Here is a 27,647-nt window from a genome sequence, read left to right as displayed (position 1 = left end):
TCAAAGCAGGTCTTGCTTTGAATTTAAAATTACAATCTGTGGATTGTGTTTCACAAGTTCTCAATACATTGGAAATGAATTTTTTTTTTAAGAGAGAGGGAAAGGGAAGGAGAAAGGAAGGAGGGAGGGAAACATCAATGTGTGGTTGCCTCTTGCACACCCCCTAGTGGGAACCTGGCCCGCAACCCAAGCATATGCCCTGACTGGGAGCTGAACCAATGACCCTTTAGTTCACAGGCCCGCGCTCATACCACTGAGGTACGAGGTACATCAGCCAGGGTGAAAGGAAATGTTTTTAATTCCATGTGTACTCATTATGAAGTAATTATAAGTATAATTTAAAAACATAATCATCTATCTGCTCATCCAAACCTTTATTAAGCACTTCCCATATACACAGTCCTAGGTAAAATATTAAAGGAATACAAAGATGAATTTTAAAGTGGTGCCAACTCTCAAGGAGTTTACAATCTAAGGATAGTGACAAATGGTTTAACACCAACTATAGTAAAGGAATTACAAGTAAACATTTGCCCCTGATTGGAAACATCACTTTATTTCTTCATTTAAAGCACAGACTCCCAGTTGAGAAACAATGCTATTACATACACCTTTATTAGTTCATGCTCTTTAAAGGAAGTTGATTGCTTTCATAAAATAGAATGTCTCACCCTGTCACATCTTTATGACTCATTTGAATTCTTATAACAGAAAATTTGCTTAAAGAGGAAAAAAATAGATTCATAAAATCAAATTAACATCATACACAGAAAGACAAAGTATGTCTGCAATAATATGTAAAAAGGTGAACACCACTGGGTCTAGTAGTAAAGAAGTAAGTCTGGGTTACTTTGGCAATTTGCCATGGACAAGTTATTATACACAATTTCATCACATTTAAAGCAGGGTTGATATTTATTAAAATTATGATTCAGATGCTATAATTATCTTCATCTGTCATAATACGCAGTTTAAAAAATGAGTATAAAAACTTTTCTAATAATTCCTATATCAAAAATAATTTGGAATAAAACTAAAGATAAAAAGTTAGTGTGGATAATTTAATAGTAAACTATTCAGTGTAGAAGTAAATGTAAATTTGCAAGTAATATCTATTTTTTCTATATTTTATTACTTTTTAAAAATGGCCCAGATAAGAAACTTAACTAGTAAAATAAGTTTGAGGATTAATTTTTTGAGACGTGTTGTAGAGAAAAGGAATGGGCAAATAGTGTAATTTTCAAATATTTGATTCACACTTTCCAGAAAAATTTTTTCAAACATCAGTAAAGACCCATACTTCCTCTCTGCTCTCAGTGCTAAGCCATTTTTTCTAGCAAAAAATGACATGATGTATATTTTTATAACTAATCTGTCTGTGACAGCGTGATTCTCAAACATTTTTTAAAAATAAAAGTAACCTCAAAGTTGCAAACCGACCACATGTAGCAATTTTAAAAACTGAATAGGCAAAGCCTTACTCTGCCCAAATGACCAATCAGCTGGATTTGGACTTGGCTCAAGAGCCCTGCACACATCAGAGGAGGTCCCATCCGTGTTCCTGACACAAGCAAGGCTGCCAACACTGGGTGCTGCAAACCACAGCACAGGCACAGAGAGGAGGCCCTGCCGATTGTTTTATTCTTCAACAGATTTCTTTTCTCCACTCTCTTCCCTGGCTTCATCTTTTTCCATGCAAGAATCTTGGCTGTTGGTTTCAGTAAAATAATTTTCTTCCCCATCCTCTCTTTCTTCTACATTTTCTTCTTCATTAAAGCTAGAGGAAGAAATTTATCAATCTTTCAAAGGAAAAATGATTTGGTTTAAAGGTAAATAAACCCTTTTCAATGTAGGTCATTGTGAAGTCAGTCTTCCTCAAGTGTATGGGCTCCAATTTATCAAGAAAACTCTATAAAAGTACCAATTGAGAAAGTACGTATTTCTCTGAGAACTAATTTATTTCAAAACTTGGTTGGCTCTTTAAACTTCATTTGAAAGCTTATTATTATTTTCATTATTTATTCCAGTCGGAAGCTTAAATTATTGTGCCTTAAAAACAGGTATTTCATCACAGAGTAATATTTTGAATGTGTCAAACATATTAAAATATCAGTATGTATTACAACAGTTTACAAGTATTTCATTAGGTAATAAAAACCTTTTAAAATTATTAATATTATAGAACAGAATTTTTGCTTTCCTGCAGGTATAAATTTTTGCAGAGGTCTATATACACCATTCAGACATCTTATGTATGTTACCTTTCTTTATCTTCAGTGAAACTTTTCATCTCTTGATTGCTGAAGGGCTCAAATATTTTTCCACTTTGGCCTTTCTTTGAAACAAATTCATCAGATATTCCTAGTGCTTTTAGGGTGTTAGAATAATGCTTTTCTGCTGCCATTCTTGCATTTTTCTATAGAAAAGACAAACCTTTTTAGATGAGAACAAGACTTCAAATTTCCATTCAAAATGTATGGGTTAAAATTAAATTCAATAATCAGTTCGTTGAAAATATGCATACCCTCCGACCAGCTCCTATGTACATACCCAGAGAAATTCCTACATGTGACCTGGGAGAAAAGTATAAAAATGTCCAGAATAGTACTGTTTGTAACAACTCAAATATCTATCAACAGTAGAATGGATAAATAAATTGCAGTCTATTCATACAATAGAGTAAAATAAAGCAATGAAAATGAATGAACTCACCATAACATGGATGGATCTCACAAACAATACTGAGCAAAAGAAGCAAAATACAAAAGAATGTGTGTATTCATTTCATTTACAAAAAACCCCACAAAAACCCAAACAGGTAAAACTAAACCATATTGTTTAGGGATAGATCATAGGCGGTAAAATTGCAAAGAAAAACAAGGAAATGCCTCAAAAGTTAGAATGGGGAGAGGGGGAGGCACACAGCCCTGGGTGGTAGCAATGCCATTTGTTAACTTGGCTGGTGGCCACATGAGTTTTAATCTACAGTTATTTTTTACACTATACCTGTTTTTATACACTTTTATAACGGCTTATGGATATCTGGAAAAATCAGTAAGAAAATAAGTTCACGTGATAGTTGTCAGAAAGTTCTTTTATTTTATGTGCCTACTGTAATTTCTGCTTTTTATTAAGTAATATCTCTACTCCATCAAAGATAATAAAATCATCAGTGTTGTTATCTTTACTCTGTGGAGGAAGCAATGGTTTCAACAAAAAAAAACCTGACTTTAGAACTGGGTTCACATCTCTAGAATGTTACTTCCTGGCTTTGGGACCTGTGGAAGTTATGATGACCCTCTCATGTCTGAAGTCAGTCAGAAGTTGTCATGGTTCCTGAGGCCACAGGCTTTACAGAGCCACAAGATGATTGGGGGTCACACTAGTGCCTTGGCTTTAGTCCACTTTTAGCTATGGGTAGATATGAACTAGTATAGGGCCAAGAATTGCCATCTGGACCTCCAACTAAAGCACAGTGCCTAGGAATGGCCCAGTTCCATTGGCATCCCATACTGGAAAGGGTATGGGAGAACAGCCAGTCTTACCCCCAAATTTAACAAATAAGAAAACCAAGATGTTCCTGCCAACCCCACTGAGGTTAAGTGGTTTGTTTAAGGTCACAAGAATGGTAAGTGGTAAAACCAAGTCTCTTGATCCTTTCCTGGGTCAAGCACCATGCTGCTTTTATCTAAGTGGTAGCAGTCATCCTGGAGTTTGAAGGTAGCCTAAAGCCTAACTTCAGCAATGCAGGTGTCAGACATGTGCCCAGTCCAGGGACTCCAGTGTAATGAGGGACCATGGAGTCTAGTGTTCCATGAGAAAAATGAAAAGAGCAAAGACTGATTACAACAGGTAAAACTATCAGCAGTGCATTTTCTGACACTGTGGAAAACTAAAAAAAGAAACAAAACCCAAGCACTTTTAACTGCTGCTAAAATGCACCCACTGTGAATAACAACACTTTTTAGAAAAGAAAGTAAAAAAGCATCCAGATGCTACGAATGCCAACAGACAAGCCTTGAGGGAACTGGAAGGAATGGCAAAGTAAGATGAGAACTATGCCCCAAAGACCATGAAGTACAATAAACTCCCAAGTTAACTCTGAATGCATTAAGAATAGTATACTCTGATTTAAGCTAATTAAATATAAAAGATTAAAATACTAATCAAAGTTAGTGCTGGTAAACCTTCACCTGAATTTGGTTTAAAATCTGATTTAACACCTACTCAGTTAATAAACCCTGTAATTTCCAAGAAACAGGACAGCACGGTTGCTCCGTGCTGGATCGTAGGCTCCGTGCTGGATCTCTGTCAGGTGGTAACTCTGCAGCAGCGAGGCCACAATGAAGACTTACAAATGGGTAATGCATGAAGTTTTAGTGAATTTATTACATAACAGTTCTTAATTAGCACCAGTAGTTGCAGCAAAATAGAATGCAAGAAAAATGAATTGATTCCTGTTAACAAAACCAAAGCAATGGTGGTCACTGCCAGTGGTTCAGTACACAGAATTAATTGCCTTTTAATATTTTACATCAAGGTGGAGAGTGTGTAATTGTTCCCAATTGGAACAAATATTTCCCCCTTGCATTTCACCATGCAAAAGAATTATAAAGGATATGAGATAAAAGGAACAGTTAAAATAACTCAACAATTATTTATTTTACTATCAAACACGGTTAAAAAAAAAAAAGCTGTTTCTTCAGGAAACCAAAACAAGTGATGAAAGCTTGTCTCCTATCAGCACTTTAAATTGAAGGGAAAAAATACTTACTTTTTTATAACGGTAAGTTTAGTTTATAGTAAATCTTTCCTTTATTTAATAATTACATAATACTTATTTTCTTGACAAGCCCTCAGGCATAAGGGGGTATACAGGAAAAGCATTTTGGGCAAAGGGAATAGCACATGTGAGGGCCAAAGATGGTAGAAGAAATATCAGCTATAAAACTTACCTATTTAAAATTTCTTTATGGGTTTAATTTCACCCACACCTCTTATTTTGCTACATTTTCTCCGGAGCTTAGAAACAGTAGTTCATAGCATGGCAAAACTGCTTGTTAATGCTGAGACTCATCACTAATGTGTCAGGGTAGCACTGTCAGCCTAGGCTAGTACCAGAAAGTAAGTGACAGTTCATTACCTGGCTAATTTGATCACAACAGTTCAGTTTTGGTTCAAAAAATGTTTATTGATGTCTCCCCTGTACCAGATGTTATCCTAGGTGCTAGGTGCTGGGAATATAAAGATCTGACCACCACCTTTAAAAGTAACTAGCTGGGGCCCTGGCTGGTATAGCTCAGAGGGTTGAGCATGGCCCTGCAAACCAAAGTGTCACTGGTTCAACTCCCAGTCAGGTCACATGCCTGGGTTGCAGGCCAGATCCCCAGTAGGGCTGCACTAGAAGCAACCACACATTGATGTTTCACTCCCCCTCTTTCTCCCTCCCTTCCCTTCTCTTAAAAAAAAAGAGTAACTACCTGGGCCCTGGCCAGTGTAGCCCATTTGGTTGGAGCGCTGTGCAATAGACCCAAAGATCATAGGTTCGATTCCCTGTCTGGGCATATGCCCGGGCTGTGGGTTCGACACCTGGCTGGGGCAAGTACCAGAAGGCAACTGATTGATGTTGTCTCACATCTCTCTCTCTCTCTCTCTCTCTCTCTCTCTCTCTCTCTCTCTCTCTCTCATTCTCTCCCTCTCTAAAAAGCAAGTAGGAAAAAAATGTCTTTGGGTGAGGATTAAAAAAAAAACAGTAAAAGTAACTAGCTGGAAGAAAAGAGAGATCATTATAATTTCCATACAGTGTGGTTGGAGCTAAAAGAGAGGTATGCAAAGAGTAATAAAGGAACACAGAGGAAAGGGCACCCAACCCAAGCAGAGGAAACAACGCAAGAAGTGGTTTTACACTAAGACTTGAAAGAGTAGGAGGAAAGATAGGAAGAGGCTCTATGAGTGAAACAACATGAATAAAGATTTCAAGTTTGAAACTAGTGGTTTGGTATGACCTGAGAGTAAAGGGTGTATGTAGAGCAAAGGGTGTATGGGGACCGCAGTGGTGGATGAACTAAAGAGTTTAACAGGAATCAGATCATAGAGGACTTTGTGTATAATGCTAAGGTTCGTGGAGTTATCCTCTAGGAGAAAGAAGAACAGCTCAGTTGTGTTTGGAAGCAGAATGACTTGGGTTCCAATCCTAGTTCCATTACTTAATAACTATAAATCTTATGAATTACTTACCTTCTTTGAACTTAAGTTTCTTCCTCTACAATATACAAGAGGAATAACAACGTTGAAGTATTTTTTGGAGAAGTCAATGACATGACCTCTTGGTACCATTAATTGAAAGTGAGAAGAGTCCTGGCTGGTATGGCTCAGTGGATTGAGCACTGGACTGCAAAGCAAAGGGTCACAGGTTCGATTCCCAGTCAGGGCACATGCCTGGGTTGTGGGCCAGGTCCCCTGTAGGGGGCATGTGAGAGGCAATCACACATTGATGTTTCTCTTCCTCTCTTTCTCCCTCCCTTCCCCTCTCTAAAATAAATAAAATCTTTTAAAAAAAATGAGAATGAATGGTTCTGTGAAGTCATGATTACCACTGTTATCAAGGGTTAGTAACTACCTACCCAGGGTTAACATTTTTATAAGGGAATGGGAATGGCAACATAAAGATATAATGCATAGCTTTGCAAAGAACAGGACAGGAAAACCAGTGAAACCACTATATTAACTCAGCTAGGAAATAACAGAGGTTTTACCTAGCATTTCTCTGTCAGTAGTGGAGAAAGTCAGATCCAAAAATAATTTAAGAAGAAAATTTGTCAGTTCTCTCAGTGACAACTGAATGGGGAAGAAAACTGGTTCTCAAGTTATCTAAATTGTGGCCCAACCAAAAAAGGAAGTAAAAAAGGAGAATCTAGTTTGGGGCAAAATAAATGTAAAATGCCAGTGGGAATTCTAGACTGATAGATACATCCACCACACAAGAGGACATGAAAACTTGCAGTTGGGAGCTGCAGGTAACTGTTTTGAGCCAAAGTCAATCACTTTATGCTGAGTAATGTAAAAGAGCTTATGATGTTCCCCCCTAAAGTTGAAACTGAGATATTAAAAGAAACCTACCCCTTAATGACAAGCACTACATAAAATTATATCCAAATCAGTAAGTAAGGGGTTCCATAACTTTGAGAGATTATAGTATGTAGATTCACCCATAATACATGTCCCTAGTCCTCAATGAGTCATTGATAAAGACAGTCTTATAATGACATCTGTCCCAGGTACATGCTGGCAGGAAGCTCCAAATGTAACAGCCTGAAATTCACAATACAGCACCTATAACCTTCAGTGATTCTATCTATTGTTAAGCTATGTCACCTACCGGAACCTCTCCCCATTAGGTACTAAGGAGAAGATGATCTGAAATTGACAAGTCTCTCTTAAGGGAAAGATTGTAAAACTGAGTGCAAATTTAGTGTTTTCCATAAAAATTGAATCCTTTGAATAATTGTTGGTAAGGTTGAAAATTATAGACTCGCTTAAAAAAACTGATCAACAAAATGAAAAGACAACCAACTGAATGGGAAAAAATATTTGCAAATCATATATCTGATAAGTGGCTAATATCCAAAATATATAAAGTACTCATACAGGTCAATAGCAAAAAACAAATAATACAATTTAAAAGCTGGAAAAAGACTGAATAGACATTCAGATATTTTCCTGAAAGATACTGACATAACCAACAGGTACATGGAAAGGTGCTCAATGTGACTAATAATTGGGAATGTAAATCATTAGGTGACGTCTCACAATGAGATATTTTACACTGGTTAAAATGGCTATTATCAAAAAGACAAGAGATAAATGCCGGTGAGGATGTGGAGAAAATGGAACCCTTGTGAACTTTTGGTAGAAATGTAAATTAGTACATCCTCTATAGTAAATAGTGTGGAGAGTCCTTGAAAAATTAAAAATAGAACTATATGATCCAGCAATTTGACTTCTGGGTATATATCTGAAGAAAAAATTACTATCTTGAAGAGGTATCTGCACCCCACCTTCATTACAGCATTATTGACAATAACCAAGAAAGAAAACAACCTAAGAGTACATTGAAAGACGAATGGATAAAGAGAATGTGGTCTATATTCACAATGGAATAATATTCCTCCATAAAAACAAAGAAATTCTGCCATTTGCAACAAAATGCGTGGACTTTGAAGGTATTATATTAAGTGCAATAAGCCAGACAGAAAGACAAATACTCTATGATCTCACTTATATGTGGAATCTTAAAAAAAAAAAAAACTCATGAAAAAGGAGATCATAGACCTGGCTAAGTGGTTCAGTTGGTTGGAGTATTCTCCTGTACACCCAAAGGCTGCAGGTTCTATCCCCAGTCAGGGAACATACAGGAGGAAACCAATCGATGTTTCTCTCACATCAGTGCTTCTCTCTCTAAAATCAGTTAAAAAACAAACAAACAAACATATCCTCAGGTAAAGATCCAAAAAATACTATTAAAAAAAAAGAGATCAGATTTTTATAAAAAAGGAGGTCATCCAGGAGGAACTGGATGAAGGTGGTCAAAAGATACAAACTTCTAGTTATAAGATAAATAATTACTGGGGATGTAATGTAGAACATGATAATTATGCACGGGACATTTGAAAAGTTGCTAAGAGTAAATCCTAAAAGTTCTCATCACAAGGAAAAAAAATATTTGGTAAATATATGAGGTGATGGATCTTAACTAAGCTTACTGTGGTAATCATTTTGCAATCTATGTATGTCAAGTCATCATGCTATATACCTTAAACTTATCCAGTGCTGTATGTCAGTTATATCTCAATTAAAAAAGAACACTGGCAGAAATAAATATGATTCAATTAGCCATTTTGTTTCATTTTTTAATTCTTGAAAGACCTCCAAATCATATCATGAAGCCTTAACTTAATATCGGGCCAAGTTGGTGCTGAAAAAGGACCAGTCATTAAGAACAGGTTGTGAAACTATTATTTTGCAAATGATTAGATTAGCAGCATGTTTTTGTTTGTTTTGTTTGTTTTTTATCAAGTTTATGTGCCTCATCAACAAGATTCCATGCTCAGATTACGGCAAAATTACTGACTTGACTAATTTGATGAAGCTGTCACAGAAACAATATGTCTCAATACATTACATAGCACTAAGAAAAATGGACTGTAAATTAGAGCCGGAGATGTTAAAAACAACTAACAATAGCTTTTAAATTCCAATAAACACAACCTGAGCAACTCTTTCAAATAGTAATGGCCTGGTCTTTAATTTTTCTTTTCTTTCTTCTAGTTCTTGTCGGTATTCTCTCATCCTTTCCTTTTCACTCTTTCTAAAATCAAATAAAAGGAATAAAATTTTACAAAGAAATAAGAACTTGCATATATAACATTTAGCTTAGATGACAAATCAGAAATTAAGCTATGAGATAATTTACAATTTACCACCATTCCTTTTCTAGACTGGTACAGTTTTATGGAACATAGTAAAAAGTCTAGGTTCTGAGAGCACACAAATTCTCCATCCTGGGATCAGTCTTTGTACTCTGAAGGTTCTGAAATCTTTAAGACAGAATGTATTAAGGGACTTCAAACTGGCCTGAAAAAGTGAATGAATGCCTTTTTTATCTCATATATAAGTGTGTAGGTGTCTTCTCTTTAAGGAATTTCTTCAGAAAACAAGCCCTTGCTCTTTATTCCCTTAAGTGAGATTTGCTATAGATTGTTGACAAAATTAATTAAATGGGAACAGGTCATGGGAGAAATGGGGAGAATGGGATTATGACATAGAGGAATAGAAATCAAATACATAAATTCACAGTAAGTGTACTTATTATTTGGGCAAGATCTCATAATGAATTAAACTATGCTATTTTCTCTATGTAAAATACACTAACTCTACCAAGATAATAAGATTTCATGGATTAGAGAAAATAATTATACTATAAAATGATAATTATGCTTAATTATATACAAGTTAGTATTATGAAAAATACAGTTTACTTTCTAAGGAAGAACAGTATATTTCTAAGGAATTTTTTGCTCAAGTTCATCAAATTAAGCTCCTTCTATCAATGAATTACACTGACAGACATTATAAGGAATATATAATAACATACATTTAAAGGAATATGATTATATATAATACACATTTAAAAAGAAATACTTATAATTAAAAGGAAGTATAGATTTTGGGGTTATTTATAGATCAGATTAAAAATTAATAGATCATATTACTTACCCAGCTTTGGGGAAGTTATTTTCCTCCTTAAACATGAACATTTTTATGTTTATTTCTAACATAAAAATGTTCCTCTGGAACACTGGTTTTCAAACTTTGTTCTGCAGAATTCCAGTGTTCTGGAATACTTTTATCTATTTATATTAAAATCGTGACAAAATGCAACACATACCTCTAAACATTAACATACATGTTAATTGACACTTCTTATAATTGATGTTCATTAACACCAATGTGTTAATTTGTGCTACCAAATTTCCTTTGTTCCTTAGAACAAAGCTCTTTGACATATCTGTTTATTAAATATTCTGAGATTACATGGCAAGCTGTTAAAAAAAGATTTATCTATGTGAATCAAGATTTTTCTCAAAATTGTACTGTGTAATCAAAACTAATATAAAGAAAAACATGAAATGCTGATGTAAGATGATGTTAACTATGGCCACAATATAAAACATTTCTGTTCATCAACATTACTTCACGGTGCTCACCATCAGTTTAGTACACATGTTGGTTCTCACCATGAGGTGAACGTGAGTGTGTGAGTGTGTATAAGTAAGTATTAGTAACTTGAATCCAGAATCTAAAATACTAATACTCTTCTTAAACTGTTCATATATTGGTAGTTATTGATTAAAAAAAGAAAGTTTGAAAACCAGTGGTCTGAAGGTTCAGGATTTTTTTCATGATACCTGAAAGATTCTATTCTGGATTTAGACATTTGAGCTAAACTTTGATGTGAGTCATAAGCCTTAGCCCGGGTTGTCAGGAGTTTCTGCAATTCTTTCATTCTTTGCTTCTGCTTAGTTAGGATCCGGTTTCTCTCTTCTTCCAACATTTTCTTTTCCTCAAGCGATCTCCTGAGGGCAACAAACTAAGGCTTAATTCACTTTAAGCCAATGAGAAGGTTGCTAGCAAAGATTTAACACAGGATAAATCAAAGGTTGAAAAAAGGCAACCTTTTGAGAAGGATCTGACTTGTAAAATTGGAAATCAATAGAATGACTATAACCTTTTCTATTCCCATGGATTCATAAAATGGAAAATACATTTTTAACACTTCCTCTAGCAAAATGTTCTATATTACAGAATAAAATATATTACCAGATATAATAATTTATTCGTACTTTCAAATTCACCAACGTAAAGTCAATAGTGCTGCAGACACTATGTTAGGAACCATAAGTCAGTCAGTACCGTATCCAAGTTATATTTACCTTGTGGCTTGTTCTCTTCCTCTGGAAGATATTGTGGGCATTGGAAGGCTGCCATTATAAGGCATAGGTTTTGCATTTGGACTCCTTACTGGTGACTTGTGCCTTAGAGACATGTAAGGCCAACGTGTTTCTTTTAAGTTTTCATCATCTGCTTCAAGATCTGCCAAAAGTTTCTCTCTTTTAATGGATGCATGTGAGGCTGCAGGAAGATCAAATGGTTTGCAGACTGTTAGAAATTTTGGACATTTCTGTTCTGAGAGGTGCTTTTGATTTCTCTCGGGAAGTTCTCCAAAATCAGCAGTCTGGTTCCTAGATTTGCATTTACACTTCAACTTCTCAGCCTGTTCAGGACACTTGGGCTTCCTTGCAGCAAAACTTCTGTGAGCTGGTCTACAAGGGACAGGGGATGAATTCAGTAAAAGTTCTTGGGCTCTCGGCTGTGTCTTAATGTTTCTATAGAGCTCATATCCTTTTACCCTGTCATTGGTAGTTGAACCATAAGTAGATTGAGGTATAGGTCTGGCTTTAAATCGATTTGTTTTCTTTTTAGACTTAAAAATGTCTCTCAGCTGCTTTTCCCGGATCGCTTGCTTCTGTTCCTCCCTTGCTATAAACTTAAATGGCTTTTGTGAAGCCAAAAGAGCTTCTTTATTCTTCTCCTTCATCATCCTCCTCCGTTCTTCATTTTTCTTGACTATATCATGATAAAGGGGTAGAAAGACAAATGCTGGAACTGGGTTGGCTCGGAATTTTTTCTTACACTCTGAATCTTCTTCCTGTGTTTTGAGTAGTTTGTGTACCATTTCAATATCTGATTTGGATTTCAAGTTCTCTTCTCTTTTTTTCTGTTCTCTAATCATCATTTGAAAAGGCTCAGGTACTGTAATTTTTGGCACCCACTCTTTTGGTTTTTTCTTTGTTTTTTCCACAGCTGGGAAGTCATCATCTTTATACTGAATGTACTCTTTAACAGAAAAGTTTGTCCACATGTTGTTAATGAGCTCCTTAGCAAAGGACATCATTCTGTTTTTCTCAGGATTCTCTTTTTCTAAGTTGGACCATTCATCTTCAGAGGAAGACACAATCAAGGAGGAAGCATGACCTAAATCAGGTTCTGAAAACGATGTTATTAACGAGATAGGGTGATAGGAGTTCTTTTCTGATACAGACCTAAGTGAGAAGAATATTAGATTATACTTTCAGTTGTATGTGACCAAATATAAAAATTAAGAATTATATATTTTCTTAAAGTATAATCAGTTAGAAGATAGGAACTGGCTTGTAAAAATTATCACTCTTATTTAGAATAGAGCTGGAAGATGCCTATAAATTATCTAATTTGACTCCCTCATTTTATAATGGAGGAACATGAGACAGTTGAGGCTCCCTGTGTCTAACCTCTGAATTGAATCATCCACACGTTTTCCAGAGTTAACATCTTAAAATATATGTCTACTCATGTCACTCTCCTTCTTTAAACTTTTCCATGATTTGTCATTGTTATAAAGTCAAGTATAGATTATAAAGCCCTTTAATATTAGCCCCTTCCTACCTTTCCAGTTTTACCTCTCACCTCTCCTTACCCCAATCACCATTCTAAGTCATATCCAATCATGTGAAGTTCCTCACATACAACATGATTTCTTCTGCCACCACACCTTTGCACACGTGGTTTCGGCTGCCTACCAGGCCACTCCTTGCTTCCTGCATTTGCTGCAGCTACCTGCCCCCTCAAAGACTAAACTCAGATATGACACTTCAGTAGAAAATTCCTGTCTTTGTCCTCCCACTGACACCCTGACATGATCAACTGCTTTTTCCTCTGTCTCGATAACACTGTTACATCATGTTGTATTGAAGTATTTGGCTCTCAGCTAGTCTTTGAGCTCCTTGAGGGCATCTCGATTTTGATTCTCTAGTGTCCAGGCAAGATCTAGCACATAGGAGATGTGCAATCGGTGTAGACCAACTGGATGAGTTAAGGAACTTGCCTCAAGTTTCAAAACAAGTGAGTTTATTACAAAAATAGGTCTTGAAATTGAAGACTATTTTGAAAACTTGAATTCAACTTATGTCTTAGTCCTAAACTCTTTGTACTATATCTTTAACGACCTCATGTTAATCTGCATAATATAAAGAGCTTTTAAAATTAAATTTTAACATTCATCATTTAAAAATGGCCCAGATTAAATATTTGCATACATGTCTACAGTTCTACAAATGACAGGTCCGAGAGAAAAGATCAAATGGCCACCAAATGACCCTCAAAGCAAGATGCCACCTGGTAGGTTAATAAGGCATTAAACATTTTGAATAAAATCCCTCCTCCATATACAATTAAAAGTACAAAGGGATTCTTGAGAAAAAATATTCTGAAATAATTTTGTTTTGCACTTTTAAGTTTACATTTTATTTTATAGCCCGCAAATAACATGTACAAACTTACTTGGAAGAGGTGCTAGAAGCTCCTTCCCTAATTATCACTGGCTGAACTTCCTTTAACTTTAATTTATTCTGATACATTTTCTCCAACTTTGACATAGTTTCCATGTGGGCGGCCTTCAGCTCTTCTAGTTTCCTGAAATATTCTTCATTAGAGTGGTAAATATCAGAAAAGTCCATAGGGTCCTCATAGCTTATACATGGTTGTTTATTCATCCCAGAAATGGTGTTAAAATTAGTCTGATAGGAGGGAAAAAAAACCTGTTATGTGGTGTTTGGAATTGAAAGACAAAGTTGACAATGATTCTCAATGCTGCTTCTTATTTGTGCGCTATGTATATACACTAATGGATTATAAGTTACTTGTGGACTATGTACACTTTCCCCTCATGACATTTTAAGAACAAGAGAGAGAAACCAAGCTGCCAGAAAACAAACACTATACACTATAATAGGACAGAACCAAACTACCTTTTAGAAAGAGTCTCCTTCAGTGCTGTAAGTGATAAATAAGATGAAGAACAAAGTTCCTCCTGCTGCAAACCAAGCAGCCACAGCACAACACCCTCCAGGAGCTGGGCTCCTACAGTGTGGGACACAGGGTGTGCCAGTGGAAGAGGGGAATGAGGGCAGCAGAATGGAGGGAACAAAGTTCTCACTGACTCATTGAGAAGCCCTCCTGGATGTGCAGGGGAGACCTCAGGAAAGGGGTGGGAGGTACTTTCAGAACAGCTGCTCCTGAGGGCAACAAGAGCAGTAGCTCTCCTGAGTGACAGACTTTGGGAGTGAAAAGAAAACAACAGTATAGTATAGTATTAAAACTACACAAAGTGCAGTTATTCTAGTATATGTAGGTCATGCCTGAAGAGTCTGACATCTTCTCCCCGCTACCTTACACCAGTTTCTTTTTTTTTTTTTAAGATTTTATTTTTTAGAGAGAGAGGAATGGAGGGAGACAGAAAGGGAGAGAAACATGGATGTGAGAGAGAAAAATTGATTGGTTCCCTCTCATACATGTCCCAAATGGGGACTGAATCTGCAACCAAACCTTTAACCCAGGCATGTGCCCTGACTGGGAATCAAACCAGTGACCTTTTGCTTTGAGGAATGATGCCCAACCAACATACCCACACTGGTCAGGGCACATAGTTCTTTTAATTGAAGTGATTATAGAGGTAAAAAATCCCATTTTCTCCATAAACACAGAAATTTTTAAATTTTCTCAGTTGAGAAACTAACTTAAAGTTTTTATGAATACTATGCATAAAAGGTTCTGACCATGCTATTCTTTGAAATATACTCAGAATGAAAAAAAAAGTATATTAGCCTTAGAAAATTATAGACTCAATTTGATAAGACATCAGGAAATAAATCCGAGTAGCTTCTCTCAATGGTAAAATGCAGAAGAGCCGCTTATAAATAAAAGTTATAGATATGGTGTTTTTTTAAATGGGCTAAAAACAGTGTACAAGAGGCCTACATTGTACTATGTGGACTTAGAGAAAATGAATGAAGGAAAATGTTTTCTTCAGTAGAACTGGTGTGCAGAAATTTATTACCAATAAATCTATGACTCGGAGAATTGCTTTACTGCCATACAACTCAATTAAAAAAATCTCCTGCCCTGGCTGGCGTAGCTCAGTGGATTGAGCACGGGCTGCAAACCAAAGTGTCACAGGTTCAATTACCAAACAGGGTACATGCCTGGGTTGCAGGCCATGACCCACAGCAACCGCACATTGATGTTTCTCTCTCTCTTTCTCCCTCCCTTCCCTCTCTAGAAAATAAATAAATAAAATCTTAAAAAAAAGAGAAAATTTTCTGATATCTTTTACTGTTTTTACATGTGTTTTTCATCATTACCTTCTTAGCTGTGGAAATGAGTACTTTTTTAACTTCTGCACTCATTAAATAGTTAGGAACGCCCAGCCTTCAGCTAGCTGCTTAAAAATACAAATCAGATAAAAAAAAACAACTCCACCCTTGAGAAGCTTCCAGTTAGTTTAGAGGCAGACACGCACATAAATAATGGACAGCAGACTTTGAATGAGACAGAACTCCTGATTCCTGCCCATGAACTGCTCCCAGCTGAGTGGCAGACAGAGAAGTGATCATAGTATGTCACAATATCAGTTACCATGAGAGCTCAGAGAAGGAGTGCCTAATTCTGACCTGGAGAAAAGAAGAGGCAGAATTTCCAAGGGTGAGCCAGATGGAGACATGATATTTAGGGAAGCAGTGAAAAACAAAGAAATCGAAGGCACAGTGCTAGAACATTCATCGTATGTTACATCATGATGATGCAACTGGCAGGTACTTGATAAGGAAACTGAGGCTCAGAGGATTTAGGTGACCTCCCTGTAATCACAGAGCTAGTAAGTAGTAGGGCTTGGATTTATTCCACATCCCTAGTGTTAAGCTCCAAAGACACACCACACTCCTCCCAAGGGCAGGAAGGGTTTTTTAGCTACAATAGGAAGGAACAAGCATGATGTACTCAGAGAAAGGTAAACAATCTGGGGCAGGTGTGGCAGAACAAGGTATACAAAGCACAGGGGAGGATGGGAAACAAGGTGAAAAGGGCAAGTCAAGAATCCCAACCACGTCAACAGAAACCTTGAAAGGTATGAGCAGAGGAGTGACATGATCAGAAATACTCAGAAGGATTTTTCTGGTAGCAAACAGTCAAAGGAAGAATGGTTAGCAGCAGTATTTAATGAGCTAATGCAAAGGTCCAGGTTAGAGATATCAAGGGTAGAATTAAGGGAGCAGCACCAAGGAAACTGCCTTGGTAGATTAAGGAGGCTGAATCATCAACTCAGTAATAATCTGTATTGTGGGCAACAAACTGAAGGTGTCAATTTGGAGCACTGCCTGTCTGGGTAAACACTGCTGCTGCCATTTATCAATGCAGTGATTACAGGGGAGGAGAGTGTTTTAGGAAAAGGAAACTCAACACTCGGACTCACTGAGTTTAAGGGATAGTAGGGCAGCTGAGTTTCCAGGGAACAGGTGGGTAAATATATCTGGGGACCTGGAAAGGAAGCTGCTGGGCTGAAGACGGAGATATGGTAGCCACTGATGCATACACAAGTGGCAGGTGCAGCCCTGCATGTGGATGAGGCTGCGTGGGGAGAGTGTGGACAATAAGAAAAACCTGAGGATGGGAATGTTGGTGAGCACCAACACTTAAATGAGCAGTGAGAGGAGGACTAATATTAAGCAGAAAGTGGTCATGAGAAATACAAATACCAAGTGATAAGGGTATTCAAACAAAGGGAGCTTTTGTTTGGTTTGAGTCTGTATGAAAACATAAGGCTTCCTGAAGGACGTGCTATTTAAGCTGAGTCAAAAAATGGAAGAATCTGGAAGATCAGAGAGAGTATTGGCAGGGGGGAGGGAAAAGGTACTGCAGACAGAGGAAAGGACATTAACAAAAGCAGTGGGGGTGGGAGGCATGGTGGAGAGTGAGGTGCGCCCAGCTAGCAATTTTGAGAAGCAAGCTAGGAAAGGAAGGTTAGGGCAAGCATGAGGTGGTTTTCCATTTTTTGTCACTACTGGCTCCTAACTATGCACAGGTCATAGTTTCAGCCCCCTTAGGAACCTCCAAATATAAAAGGATTGGCTAGAAGTTAAGTAACTTTTCAGTTTGGAGCATTCTTAGGGCTTGGAAGAATGATTACAGATATGGTGTCAAATTCTCATTCAAGCCAAGGTTCTGCATTTCTTAGCCAAGCAACATAAGCACTAACTTTGGTTACACGGGGTTTTTTTTTTAAAGATATTATTTATTTTTAGAGAGAGGACCTGGCCCTCAAAACAGGCATGTGCCCTGGCTGGGAATCAAACTAGTAACCAGTGACCCCCTGGTTCGCATGCCAGCACTCAATCCATTAAACCACACCAGCCAAGGCATGAGCACTAACTTCTGAACACCAATTTTACAATATATAAAGTAGGTATGCCAGGTGTTAAACTATTATCTCTCGGCTCCATTGCCACGCTTCTATACCCTGCTAGGTAACGCTGGAGATGGGACTCTATAAACCATGATTCTGCTTTGCCAGCTGCTGCCCAGTCAACTCTGCCTAAAGTGGGGCTAGAGGGAGACTGCAGGGCTAGAGGAAGAAGGGACCTATTCCTTCCTGTTAGTTCTCTGTCCACTTACCTGCTTGAGTCAGCCTGGCAGTGGTTCTTCCCTTGAACAGCAGCAGAGGCTGATGCCAGTTTGCAGATTTTCCAATGCTCACAGAATCAGCAACATCACCTTAGGGCCTTTATTCAATGCCATCTCCTCAGCAAGGTCTTTACTGGCTACCCTACTGGAAATTACAACTTCTCCACCCAGTCATTACCAGTATCCCTTTTCTGCTTTATTTTTCTCATATGGACTCACCAGTAACTGACATTCTGCATATCTTTATTTATTTGTGTATTGTATGCCTACCCCTTCAAAAAAGGAAGCATCACAAAGGATTTGTCTGCTTCGTTCATGGTAGTAGTGCCCCCAGTGCCTAGAAAAAGTGCATGACTAATGGCAGATGCTCAATAAATTTTTGAATGGTACAGCTAAAAAAATATTATTTCTACTGAGAGGAGAGGTATTCCCTCATAAAGGACTCAATCCTTCTAAGAAATACTGGCTGGTCTAAAGATCTACATTCTACTAAGTATTAAGAAAAGGGCTTACTGAAAAATAAAACTGAAACAGGGAGGATATTCCACAGGACTTTTTTTTTTGACAAAAGCATCCATGTATTCTCCACACAATCTCTTATAACACCCTTAAGAGAAGGCCTTATAACAATCATTTCACATTAAAGGGTAAAATTTATTTGGTCCTGAAGAAACTAAAAAAAGATACCAAAGTAGCTTCTGAAGAGACATGCAAGCCTGATAAGTTATACTTATGCACTGACTTTTAACAGTATCCGTTCCATTTCTGTTTAATACTTTTTTTTTAAGTTTTGTTGCTTTGAGGAGTCTTTAAATATTTTATTTATTTACTTTTAGAGGGAAGGGAAGGGAGTGAGAAAGAGAGGAAGAGAAACATGTGAGAGATACATCGACAGGTTGCCTCTCACACGCCCCCCAACTGGGGACCTGGCAGGTGCCCTGACAGGTAAATCATTCACAGGCTGGCGCTGAGTCCACTGAGCCACACCAACCACGGCTGCTTAGTTCTCTTAATGCTAGCCTAAACTTGTCAAATAAACTGATCCTACAGTGTTTTCCCTAAAACAGAAGAATGGCTAATAAGTGAATTCTAACTCTAATTTCATCTTTGTCTTTACATAGAAGAAAACATTTTAGTGGATCAAATAACCTAAACCAAGGACATTATTTTCCAAGAGCCTAAAGGAGCACCCTTTCTCTTTAATTGGTCAGCTTTTTGTGGAATGTTGTGCACGCAGCCACTAGATTAGGGGATAATCTTCCCTAGATTGGCTTGACCTATTTAGATGATGGCTCCTTCCAGTGAATGTGTTTCATTAGTAATCAGCACTCAATATTATTTGTGGTATACTCTATCTAATATCATCTGCAATTCTGGAATTTTTACCAAAAAAATTTTTTTCTGCCTTAAAAGAATTTGTAAGAAATGAGGCAGATCTACATGTACTAACAAGGATAAACCCCCTAATAAATGATAAGAGAAAAAAGCAAGTTTCAGAACTATATGCACATATAAAATGCTACTGTATGTTGAAATATTATGTACACTATAGACAGGAAAAAGCCCAGAAAAATATGTATCAGTTTCAAAACAGTGGCTACCACTAGGGAGGGAGGAGGGATCCAGACTTTCCTTTCGTGGGGAGAGACATTAAAAGGGCCTAAGCCTTATTTGTAATACTTGACATTTTTAAAAGGAGAATGTGTTTGCCCTGACCTGTGTAGTTCACTGGTTGGGAGTCATCCTGCAAAGTAAAGGGTCGAAGGTTCAATTCCTGGTCAGGACACATGCGCAGGTTGCAGGTTCAGTCTCCACTCATGGAGTGTAGGAAAAGCAACCAAGAGATGTTTCTCTCACACTGATGTGTCTCTCTATTCCTTTCTCCTCTCTCTCTAAAAATAATTAAAATCTTTAAAAAATAAAATTAAAGGAAAATGAGTTCATGTGTTCATGTATTACTTCCATAAGTAAAATATAACTTAAAAAAAAAAGAAAAAGAGCCCTGGCCAGGTAGTTCAGTTGGTTCGAGCGTCATCCCAGTACTCCAAGGTTGCAGTTTGATCCCTGGTCAAGGCGCACACATCAACCAGTGATTCCACAAATAAGCCGAAGAACAAGTTGATGTTTCCTGCTCTCTTTCCCCCTTCCTCTGTCTTTCAAATCAATAAAAATACTTAAAAAAATAAAAGAAAAAGAATATTTTATGAGTATTAATACTAAATTTAAATCTGAACAATTTCTAATGACTACTTTGTCTGTCTGGTACCTGCCTCTCACATTCCCCTAGCCATACTGCTTATGTTTCCCTTGCTCTTCTACCTGCTCCCACCCCCACCCTGCAACTACCCATAGTAATTTTTATTTAAGAAAACAAAAACCAACCCTGTCTGGTGTGGCTCAGTGGATTGAGCATCAACCTGCAAACCTAAAGGATCCCTGGTTCAATTCCCAGTCAGGGCACATGCCTGGGCTGTGAGCTAGGTCCCTGGTTGGGAGTATACGAGGCAACACATCAATGTTTCTCTCCCTATTTTTCTCCTTCCCCTCCCTTCTCTCTAAAAAGAAACAAAATCTTAAAAAATAGAAAGCATCAGAAAAAAGTTCCCTCATCTTTCCATCTATAAAACCACATGCTTTTGTGCCACTTTTCTTTTTCTTCCTGCTTCAGGGATGAACGTCCCTTCTCTTAGCAGTATTTAACACTTTCCCTCATCATTAAAACCAATGAACGGGGGACTTCCACGCTTGTGATAATCCTACCACTGTCACTGGTCCTTTCTCTCTTTTGTCTCCTTTTTCTCTACCCTACTGTTAAATGAGATTTTGGTGTGGTTTTTTTTTTAAGACTTCTATACAAGGCCCCTCTTTCTCTGCTCTCTCCCTTAGTGACTTCATTTATTCCCACAGTTTCAAAGGTGCTGAAAACTCCCAGATTGAAATCTCCAGCCACAGAACTATAGTTTCATAGGCTCAATTGCTTCCTACACATACCTACTTGGTAGTTTCACAGACGTCTTGAAGTTACCATGTTCAAAACAAATCTTGATTACCACCCAGCCTCTATACCCATTCCTCCCCTAGTTGTCCCCAGTTCAGTAAATGGCACTACATTCCATTCAGCTGGTCAAACCAGAAACCTGGGGATGAGCATTCTCTATTTCTTCTTCTTCCTTGGCCTTCACGTTCATTCTTTAACAGTAACTCCTCTCCATTCTAGAGAAATCTGTCCAGTTCTACCACCTCCCCAAGTCTCTAGGTCCAGCCACCGCCTATGGCTCCTGAACTACTGCAACGGTCTCCTAAACAGTCTCTTATTTCTCCTTTGCCAAACCTGCCAATCATTCTCCACAAACCCATCAGAGCCATTTTAAAAAAATGTGAATAGGGCTCTGGCTTATGTGGCTCAGTGGATTGAATGCTGACCTGCGAACCAAAGAGTCGCTGATTCAATTCCCAGTCTAGGGCACATGCCTGGTTTTGGGCCAGATACCCAGTAGTGGGTGTGCAAGAGGCAACCACACATTGATGTTTCTCTCTCTCTCTCCCTCCCTTCCCCTCTCTAAAAATAAATACATAAAATCTTTATAAAAAATGTGAATAGGGCCCTAGCTGGTGTGGCGCAGTGGATTGAGCACCAGCCTGCAAACCAAAGGGCACCAGTTTGATTCCCAGTCAGGGCATATGCCCAGGTTGTGGGCCAGGTCCCCAGTTGGGGGCGTGAGAGAAGCAACCACACATTGATGTTTCTTTCCCTTTGTTTCTCCCACCCCCCTCTCTAAAAATAAATAAATAATATTTTTAAAAAGCTGTTAAACTTAACTTTATATCTAATAAAAATAATTTCATATATGAATATGAAATAAAAACTAAAAAAAAAAGTGAATAGGGCCCTGGTTGGGTAGCTCAGTTAGTTAGAGCATCATCTGGGTATGCCAAGGTTGCTGGTTCCATTCCCAGTCAGGGCACATACAAGAGTCAACCAATGAATGCATAAATAAGTGGAACAATAAACTGATGTTTCTTTCTCTCTCTAAAATCAATATTTTTTCCTTTCTGCCATCTTTCCATGCTGCCATAATGGCATGCGTGAATGTCCTTGGCTGATGCTCTCAAGAGTATCAACAATGCTGAAAAGAGAGGCAAATGCCAGGTTCTTATCAGGCCGTGCTCCAAAGTCTTCATCCCGTTTCTAACTGTGATGATGAAGCATCAGTACACTGACGAATTTGAAATTATTGATGACCACAGAGCTGGGAAAATTGTTGTGAACCTCACCAGCGGGTTGAAAAAGTGTGGCGTAATCAGCCCCAGATTTGATGTGCAACTCAAAGATCTAGACAAATGGCAAAACAACCTGCTTCCATCCCATCAATTTGGTTTCATTGTACTGACAATGGGCATCATGGATCATGAAGAAGCAAAATGAAAACTCACAGGAGGGAAAATCCTGGGACTATTTTTCTAGGGATATAATATATATGTGCAAGTAAAATGCCTCAATAGACAAAAATTAAAAATTAAAAAATTAAAAATAAAATCAATACATTTAAAAACTTTTTAAAAAAATGTAAATAGAAATGTGTCAGATCTCTTAAAAGTTTTCAAGGATCTCCCAATGCTTCTATAGTAAATACTCAACTCCTTACCTAAGACTGCAAGGCCCTGAATTAGGCCTTATTTACCTCTCCAACCTCATCTCCTCCCCTCTCCCATTCTTTCCCTCTTTTACAGTTCTTAATCACATAAAGCTCTTTATCTTCCTATCTTAAGGCCTTTGCATATGCTTGTTCTCCCTGCTTGGAATGCTTTTCCCACAGCCACTCTTCAAATGGTGACTCTTTTTCATTATCAAGCACAACTTACATGTTCATTAATTCAAATAGGTTCCCTCCTACTTCTTTTTAAAATCATAGTAGCCTATTCACTTCTTTCTCAGCACTTCCCATCTTGCAATCACTTGTTAAATTTTTTATTGTCTAACCTCCCCACCACATTGGAAACTATGTCTACTTTATTCACCACTGAATAGTCAGTGACTAGCACTTAACAAATGCTCAATATTTGTTGAAAAAGGGAAGGCCATTCCATTAGGAAAGTCAGTGAAATTTTAATTGTGGATTAGAGAATATTGCTTTACCCATGCCATCATCAACCACATAAGGCCTATGAACGGGTATCTCCAAACGAGGCTAGCTAGATTCAAGGAACATGCTTTAAAAAAAAAAGGAACACATTTCAGTGCCCATATGAACATAGTCATGAGGTGTTGTGGGGTGAGGGGGAGAGAGGCTTTGGCAAAGGACTGACAGGGACCTACTGTGACAGTCAGTTCTCAATCAATATTTTGTGGTGGCTAGAGTAACTGAGTTTACTATATTTTACTAATGACAAAGTTGAACCAAATTAACCTTTAAAAACCATGGTGGAAAACTAAGCCAGCTTGGTTCCTGCACTTTCTTTTTTAGTGCTTCTTCCCCACCCCAGTTGCCTCGGGCTATTATCAGGCAGTAAATGGCAGTTTATCAGGTTTGCTTTTGGATCCCTCAAGACTGCTTCCTTTTTTTTTTCTTAGTAGAATCCTGTCCCTTTGAAACTAGCTTGTTAGATAAATTAATCTTTCCTAAGGTAATAACTTTCTAATAATGTGAAGTTTAACAAGGCATTCTGGAAACATACTGCAACTATACAAATGACAGACTCCTCTAGCACAGCAAGCCAAAGTAGAATTTAATCTTTGGGCAGGTTGTTCAAATGACAGTCCCATTGGCAGTATTATTATTACTACTGATTCATACAAACTGTTCCTTAGATATGACACACATTCTCTCATTCAGTTCTCATAACATCCTAGTGACACAAGAAAGACAAACAGTTATTTTAGTTTTTCCTATAGGTAAGGAAACATCTTGATAGTCATAATCTAGGACTCCAAATCTTCTTCCATCACCTTGGCTCCTTTGTTGGCTGCTGAAACTTGTGTTGAGAGGAAGCTTTATCATGAATGAAACTGGTCCTACAACTCTCACCCTAGTTAATGTTCAGGGTCTCAATCTGTCTTACTTTGGATAATCTCAAGTAGTTTAAGGGTGTTGGTGAAATGCTTACCATAAAAAATGTTTCTACAAATTTTCTCATTCACAGTTTTAATGTAGATTAAGGAGATTAGAATTCCAAAGTATTCAGTGATTTCTATTACCCTAGATCATAATGTTTTTTTCTTTTTGTATCTGAGAGGCCTGGAAAAATAGTATTAAGCATCTTTAACTGGAGTTTAACGATTGGAGTTTAAAGATTGATAGTTAAAATTCAAGGTTTCTATCTCTTAAGGGAATAGAGCAGATGGCAGACTCGGCCCTCTACCTGGTGCACAGGTGTTCCGGACACATGTGACACTGAAAAGTGATCAGTGAAAGGCTATCTCACAACACCCTGAAGAGCCCTTTAGGAAATAATGGGTCCTTAGTAATTTGCTTCTCTGGATGTTTAATATACCTGTCTGACCTATCACTGAACTCTTGATCGTTTTAAATATTGCAACTCATGTATCGTGTTAAGATGCACTAATAACTAAGACCTAAAGGTGACAACAAAACACAACTCTGATACATGGTAAGGGTTATCCTCTGTGGGGCAGAGAGATAAGTCTTTCTCAAGTTAAAAAGAAAAGGGATTATCTACTTCTGAGAGATGCTAGATGATAAGGAGTAAGGTTCTGTGCTTTGCACTCTCTGGACTAAATAGAGTAAAATAAATGCTCTCCAAGAAAATTTTACAACAATCTCTTTGGTGAAAATTAAAAGACGTTTTAATGCCTTGGTGTTGAGTGTTTTCTATGGGGGCAGAGAGAAGGTGGTAGGCCGAATTACCGGGAAGGGAGAATCTGGAGAGGGCACCGCGTTTGCCAGCCCGTCGCTCAGCACAGCGTGGTCCGCGGACAAGCCCTCAGCCTGCACCCAGCCAGCCAGAGCCCAGCCCACGTCCCGCCCCTACATTACCAGCGCCGGCGCCCGCCGCACCGCCTTATGCTCTTCTTCTTCTTCCTCTTCTTCCTCCTCCCCATCCAAGGCCGCCACTACCGCCGCCAGAGACTCTAAAAGGCCCTTGCGTTCATACGGGGCGACCCGCGCTCCAATGTTGGGATTTACTGGTTGGAGACTGTAGGACAACGGTTGGTGCGAGGCGGCCATCACCACGCCACCGAGGCCTCAGCGCCAGCGCCGGCCCGGGGCGGGGAAGTTGGTGTGGCCTCAGGTTACCCAGCTGCGCTTTGCTTGGGGCGAGCAGTTACTAGGAGCCCAGTAACTAGGAACGCTACAGGGAGCGAGAGGGGCCAAAAATCACTCAAATCTTCGCAGGCTACGGGAGATCCAAGGCGTGTGCCTCCTTTATAAGTGGGAGTCAGTGCTGAGTCTCTGCTCGTTTAGAGGGTTGAGGGGCGGAAAAAGGTGCCTCCCCCTCAGCCTCATGCCTCACTGCCTATTCTCAGACTTCTCACCTTATATTAATGAAACAATTCATTTGGGGGGTTGGAATGAGCGCATTTAAAAATATTTTTTGTATTTATTTTTTAGAGAGAGGGGAAAGGAAGAGGAGAGTGGAGAGAAATACCCATTGGTCACCTTTCATACAACCCTAACCAGGGACCCGGCCTGCAACCCAGGCATGTGTCCTGACCAGGAACCAAACTGGCCACCCGTCGGTCCCACAGTCCTGTGCTGTCTACTGAGCCACACCAGCCAGATCAGAGCTCATTTTCATTCAATCAAATAACATGTTTCCAATAGGAGACAGCGGTGGCAGAGGAAAGCAAGAAATGTTAGTGTGGTGGCCTCTAACAGTGTGACAAAGTTTGCATCCTGCTACCTAAAACACGCCCCTCCCCTCCCCTCCCCAGAGAAAGGAAAGGAGTGTGGCACATTCTACTCTGACCTGACAGCTAGCAGAAATCCATGGATCTGAAGGAGAATGTTAAGTGTGCGATCTTGGTATGACCCATTAGAGCCCAGCATTGGGTAGAGCCTGGCCCACCCACCACTGACAGTTCAGGTATATGAACCTGGCATTTGCAGGTTGGGGTCTGTCAACTTCACAGTGGTGGGGATAGAAGTTGCAAGCACCCAACAGTAACCACAGGGGTCTCAGCCCCACACCAGGACTCCGCAGCCCCAGCCAGGAAGAGAAGCACCCATAACTTCTATCTAAAAAAGGGCGGTGGTGTGGCTAAGACAGAGAGCTTCTGGAGCCTCACACAGTTCCTCTTAAACGGCTCAGGCACAGTCTTACTGTCTCTGAGGTCCAGCACTGGGCAGCAGTTTGAAAAGCACTGGAGACATGGAGAGGACCTGAACTGTCTGGTAACAGGGTGTGAGCTGGGGATTGGACAGCCTTCTCCCAGACAGAAGCGATGGCAGAAATCATTGTTCTTTTGATAAGCCTTGCTTCCTACAGAACCGGAGACTGGCCACGGATCTAAGGCTCCATCAAACAAGCTCACCCTGCCCCACTCAAATTGTGTTTAGTGGGATTTTCCAAATTAATAGCAGTTGCAGTTCATGCTTTAGATTTTCTTAAAATCTAACAAGCAGCATCTGGACTGTGTCCCATACCACTTGCCAAGTGGCCCCAGGCCCAGGACTAGCAGCAGCTGGCCGTGGTTCACAGCTTAGCTTTGCCTGGGCACCCTCAAGGTCAGCAGTATCAGCCATCTACAGATTGCTTTGTAGCTCATACTGGGTGGACTCAGGCAGAACACTGGTGGTGGCTGACCTTGGCCTGTACCTCCAGGGAGGCGCCCAATAGACAGCTTCAGACCACATACTTCAAAGAACCACCATCCAACCACCTCAAGCCAACACACTCAAGGGGACAGACTCAGCAGGCACCAAATCCCCACTTAAGTTTTGCTTTGTGGGGTAGGCCCCTGCACAGCTGATCCTCTATCGTAGTCAAAGGTTGATGGTCACAGCTAGTGCTTGCAGCTGCTTGGCCCAGGGGGTAAATTCTTGCCATTGACGTGCCAACAGCATTCAAGCCTGGACTACAAAGTGTAAACAGTCCACAAGGCAGGGGATGGAGGATGGGGATGGGGAGTGAACCTAGAGTGTTCAGCATGGACGACTGGAGAGGCAATGCCACTGGACACTGCAAAACAACCTAGTAATACAACCACTCTACCAAGCTGAGATATAGCAGCTCTACCTAATACATAGAAACACAAGGAGGTTGCCAAAATGAGAAAGAAACATATCCCAAATTAAAGAACAAAACTCCAGAACTAAAAAAATGGAGACAAGAAATCTAGATTCAGAGTTCAAAACACTGGTTATAGGGATGTTCAATGAACCTAATGAGAACTTCAACAGCATAAAAAAGGATCAGTCAGAAATGAAGAACACAACAAATGAATTTGCAGGGAATCAACAGTATAGTGGGTGAAGCTGAGAATCAATCAGCAATTTAGACTACAAGGAAGTAAAAAACACCCAATCAAAACAGAAAAAATCATCCCCCCAAAATGAGGATGATTTTACAGTATA

At 38.9% G+C, this 27,647-nt stretch overlaps 2 protein-coding genes across 3 annotated transcripts; one reads left to right on the top strand and one right to left on the bottom strand.

Moving 5' to 3' along the window:
* Positions 1 to 366: 366 nt before the first annotated feature.
* On the bottom strand, positions 367 to 25,376 carry FAM161A (FAM161 centrosomal protein A). Of its 2 annotated transcripts, XM_045828299.1 has the most exons (7): positions 25,107 to 25,376; positions 13,939 to 14,174; positions 11,493 to 12,662; positions 10,968 to 11,135; positions 9,268 to 9,367; positions 2,262 to 2,416; positions 367 to 1,777 (listed from the first exon to the last, which is right to left on the bottom strand). In XM_045828299.1, the coding sequence occupies exons 1-7, from the start codon at positions 25,296 to 25,298 to the stop codon at positions 1,639 to 1,641; spliced, it is 2,160 nt and encodes a 719-aa protein (XP_045684255.1). In that variant the 5' UTR covers positions 25,299 to 25,376; the 3' UTR covers positions 367 to 1,638. The 2 variants fall into 2 exon arrangements, with proteins under 2 accessions (XP_045684255.1, XP_045684257.1); XM_045828301.1 differs by lacking the exon at positions 10,968 to 11,135.
* On the top strand, positions 22,202 to 22,537 carry LOC123811808 (40S ribosomal protein S15a-like). Its single transcript, XM_045828302.1, has one exon. It carries the CDS (start codon positions 22,202 to 22,204, stop codon positions 22,535 to 22,537), a length of 336 nt encoding a protein of 111 aa, XP_045684258.1.
* Positions 25,377 to 27,647: the final 2,271 nt, after the last annotated feature.

The sequence above is a fragment of the Phyllostomus hastatus genome, unplaced genomic scaffold (genome assembly GCF_019186645.2).
Source record: "Phyllostomus hastatus isolate PE091 unplaced genomic scaffold, TTU_PhHast_1.1 phas_scaffold_78, whole genome shotgun sequence".
NCBI classification, from domain to species: Eukaryota; Metazoa; Chordata; class Mammalia; order Chiroptera; family Phyllostomidae; genus Phyllostomus; species Phyllostomus hastatus.
The sequence above is the reverse complement of the archived record's forward strand: the minus strand, read 5'-3'. Positions and strand labels throughout refer to the sequence as shown.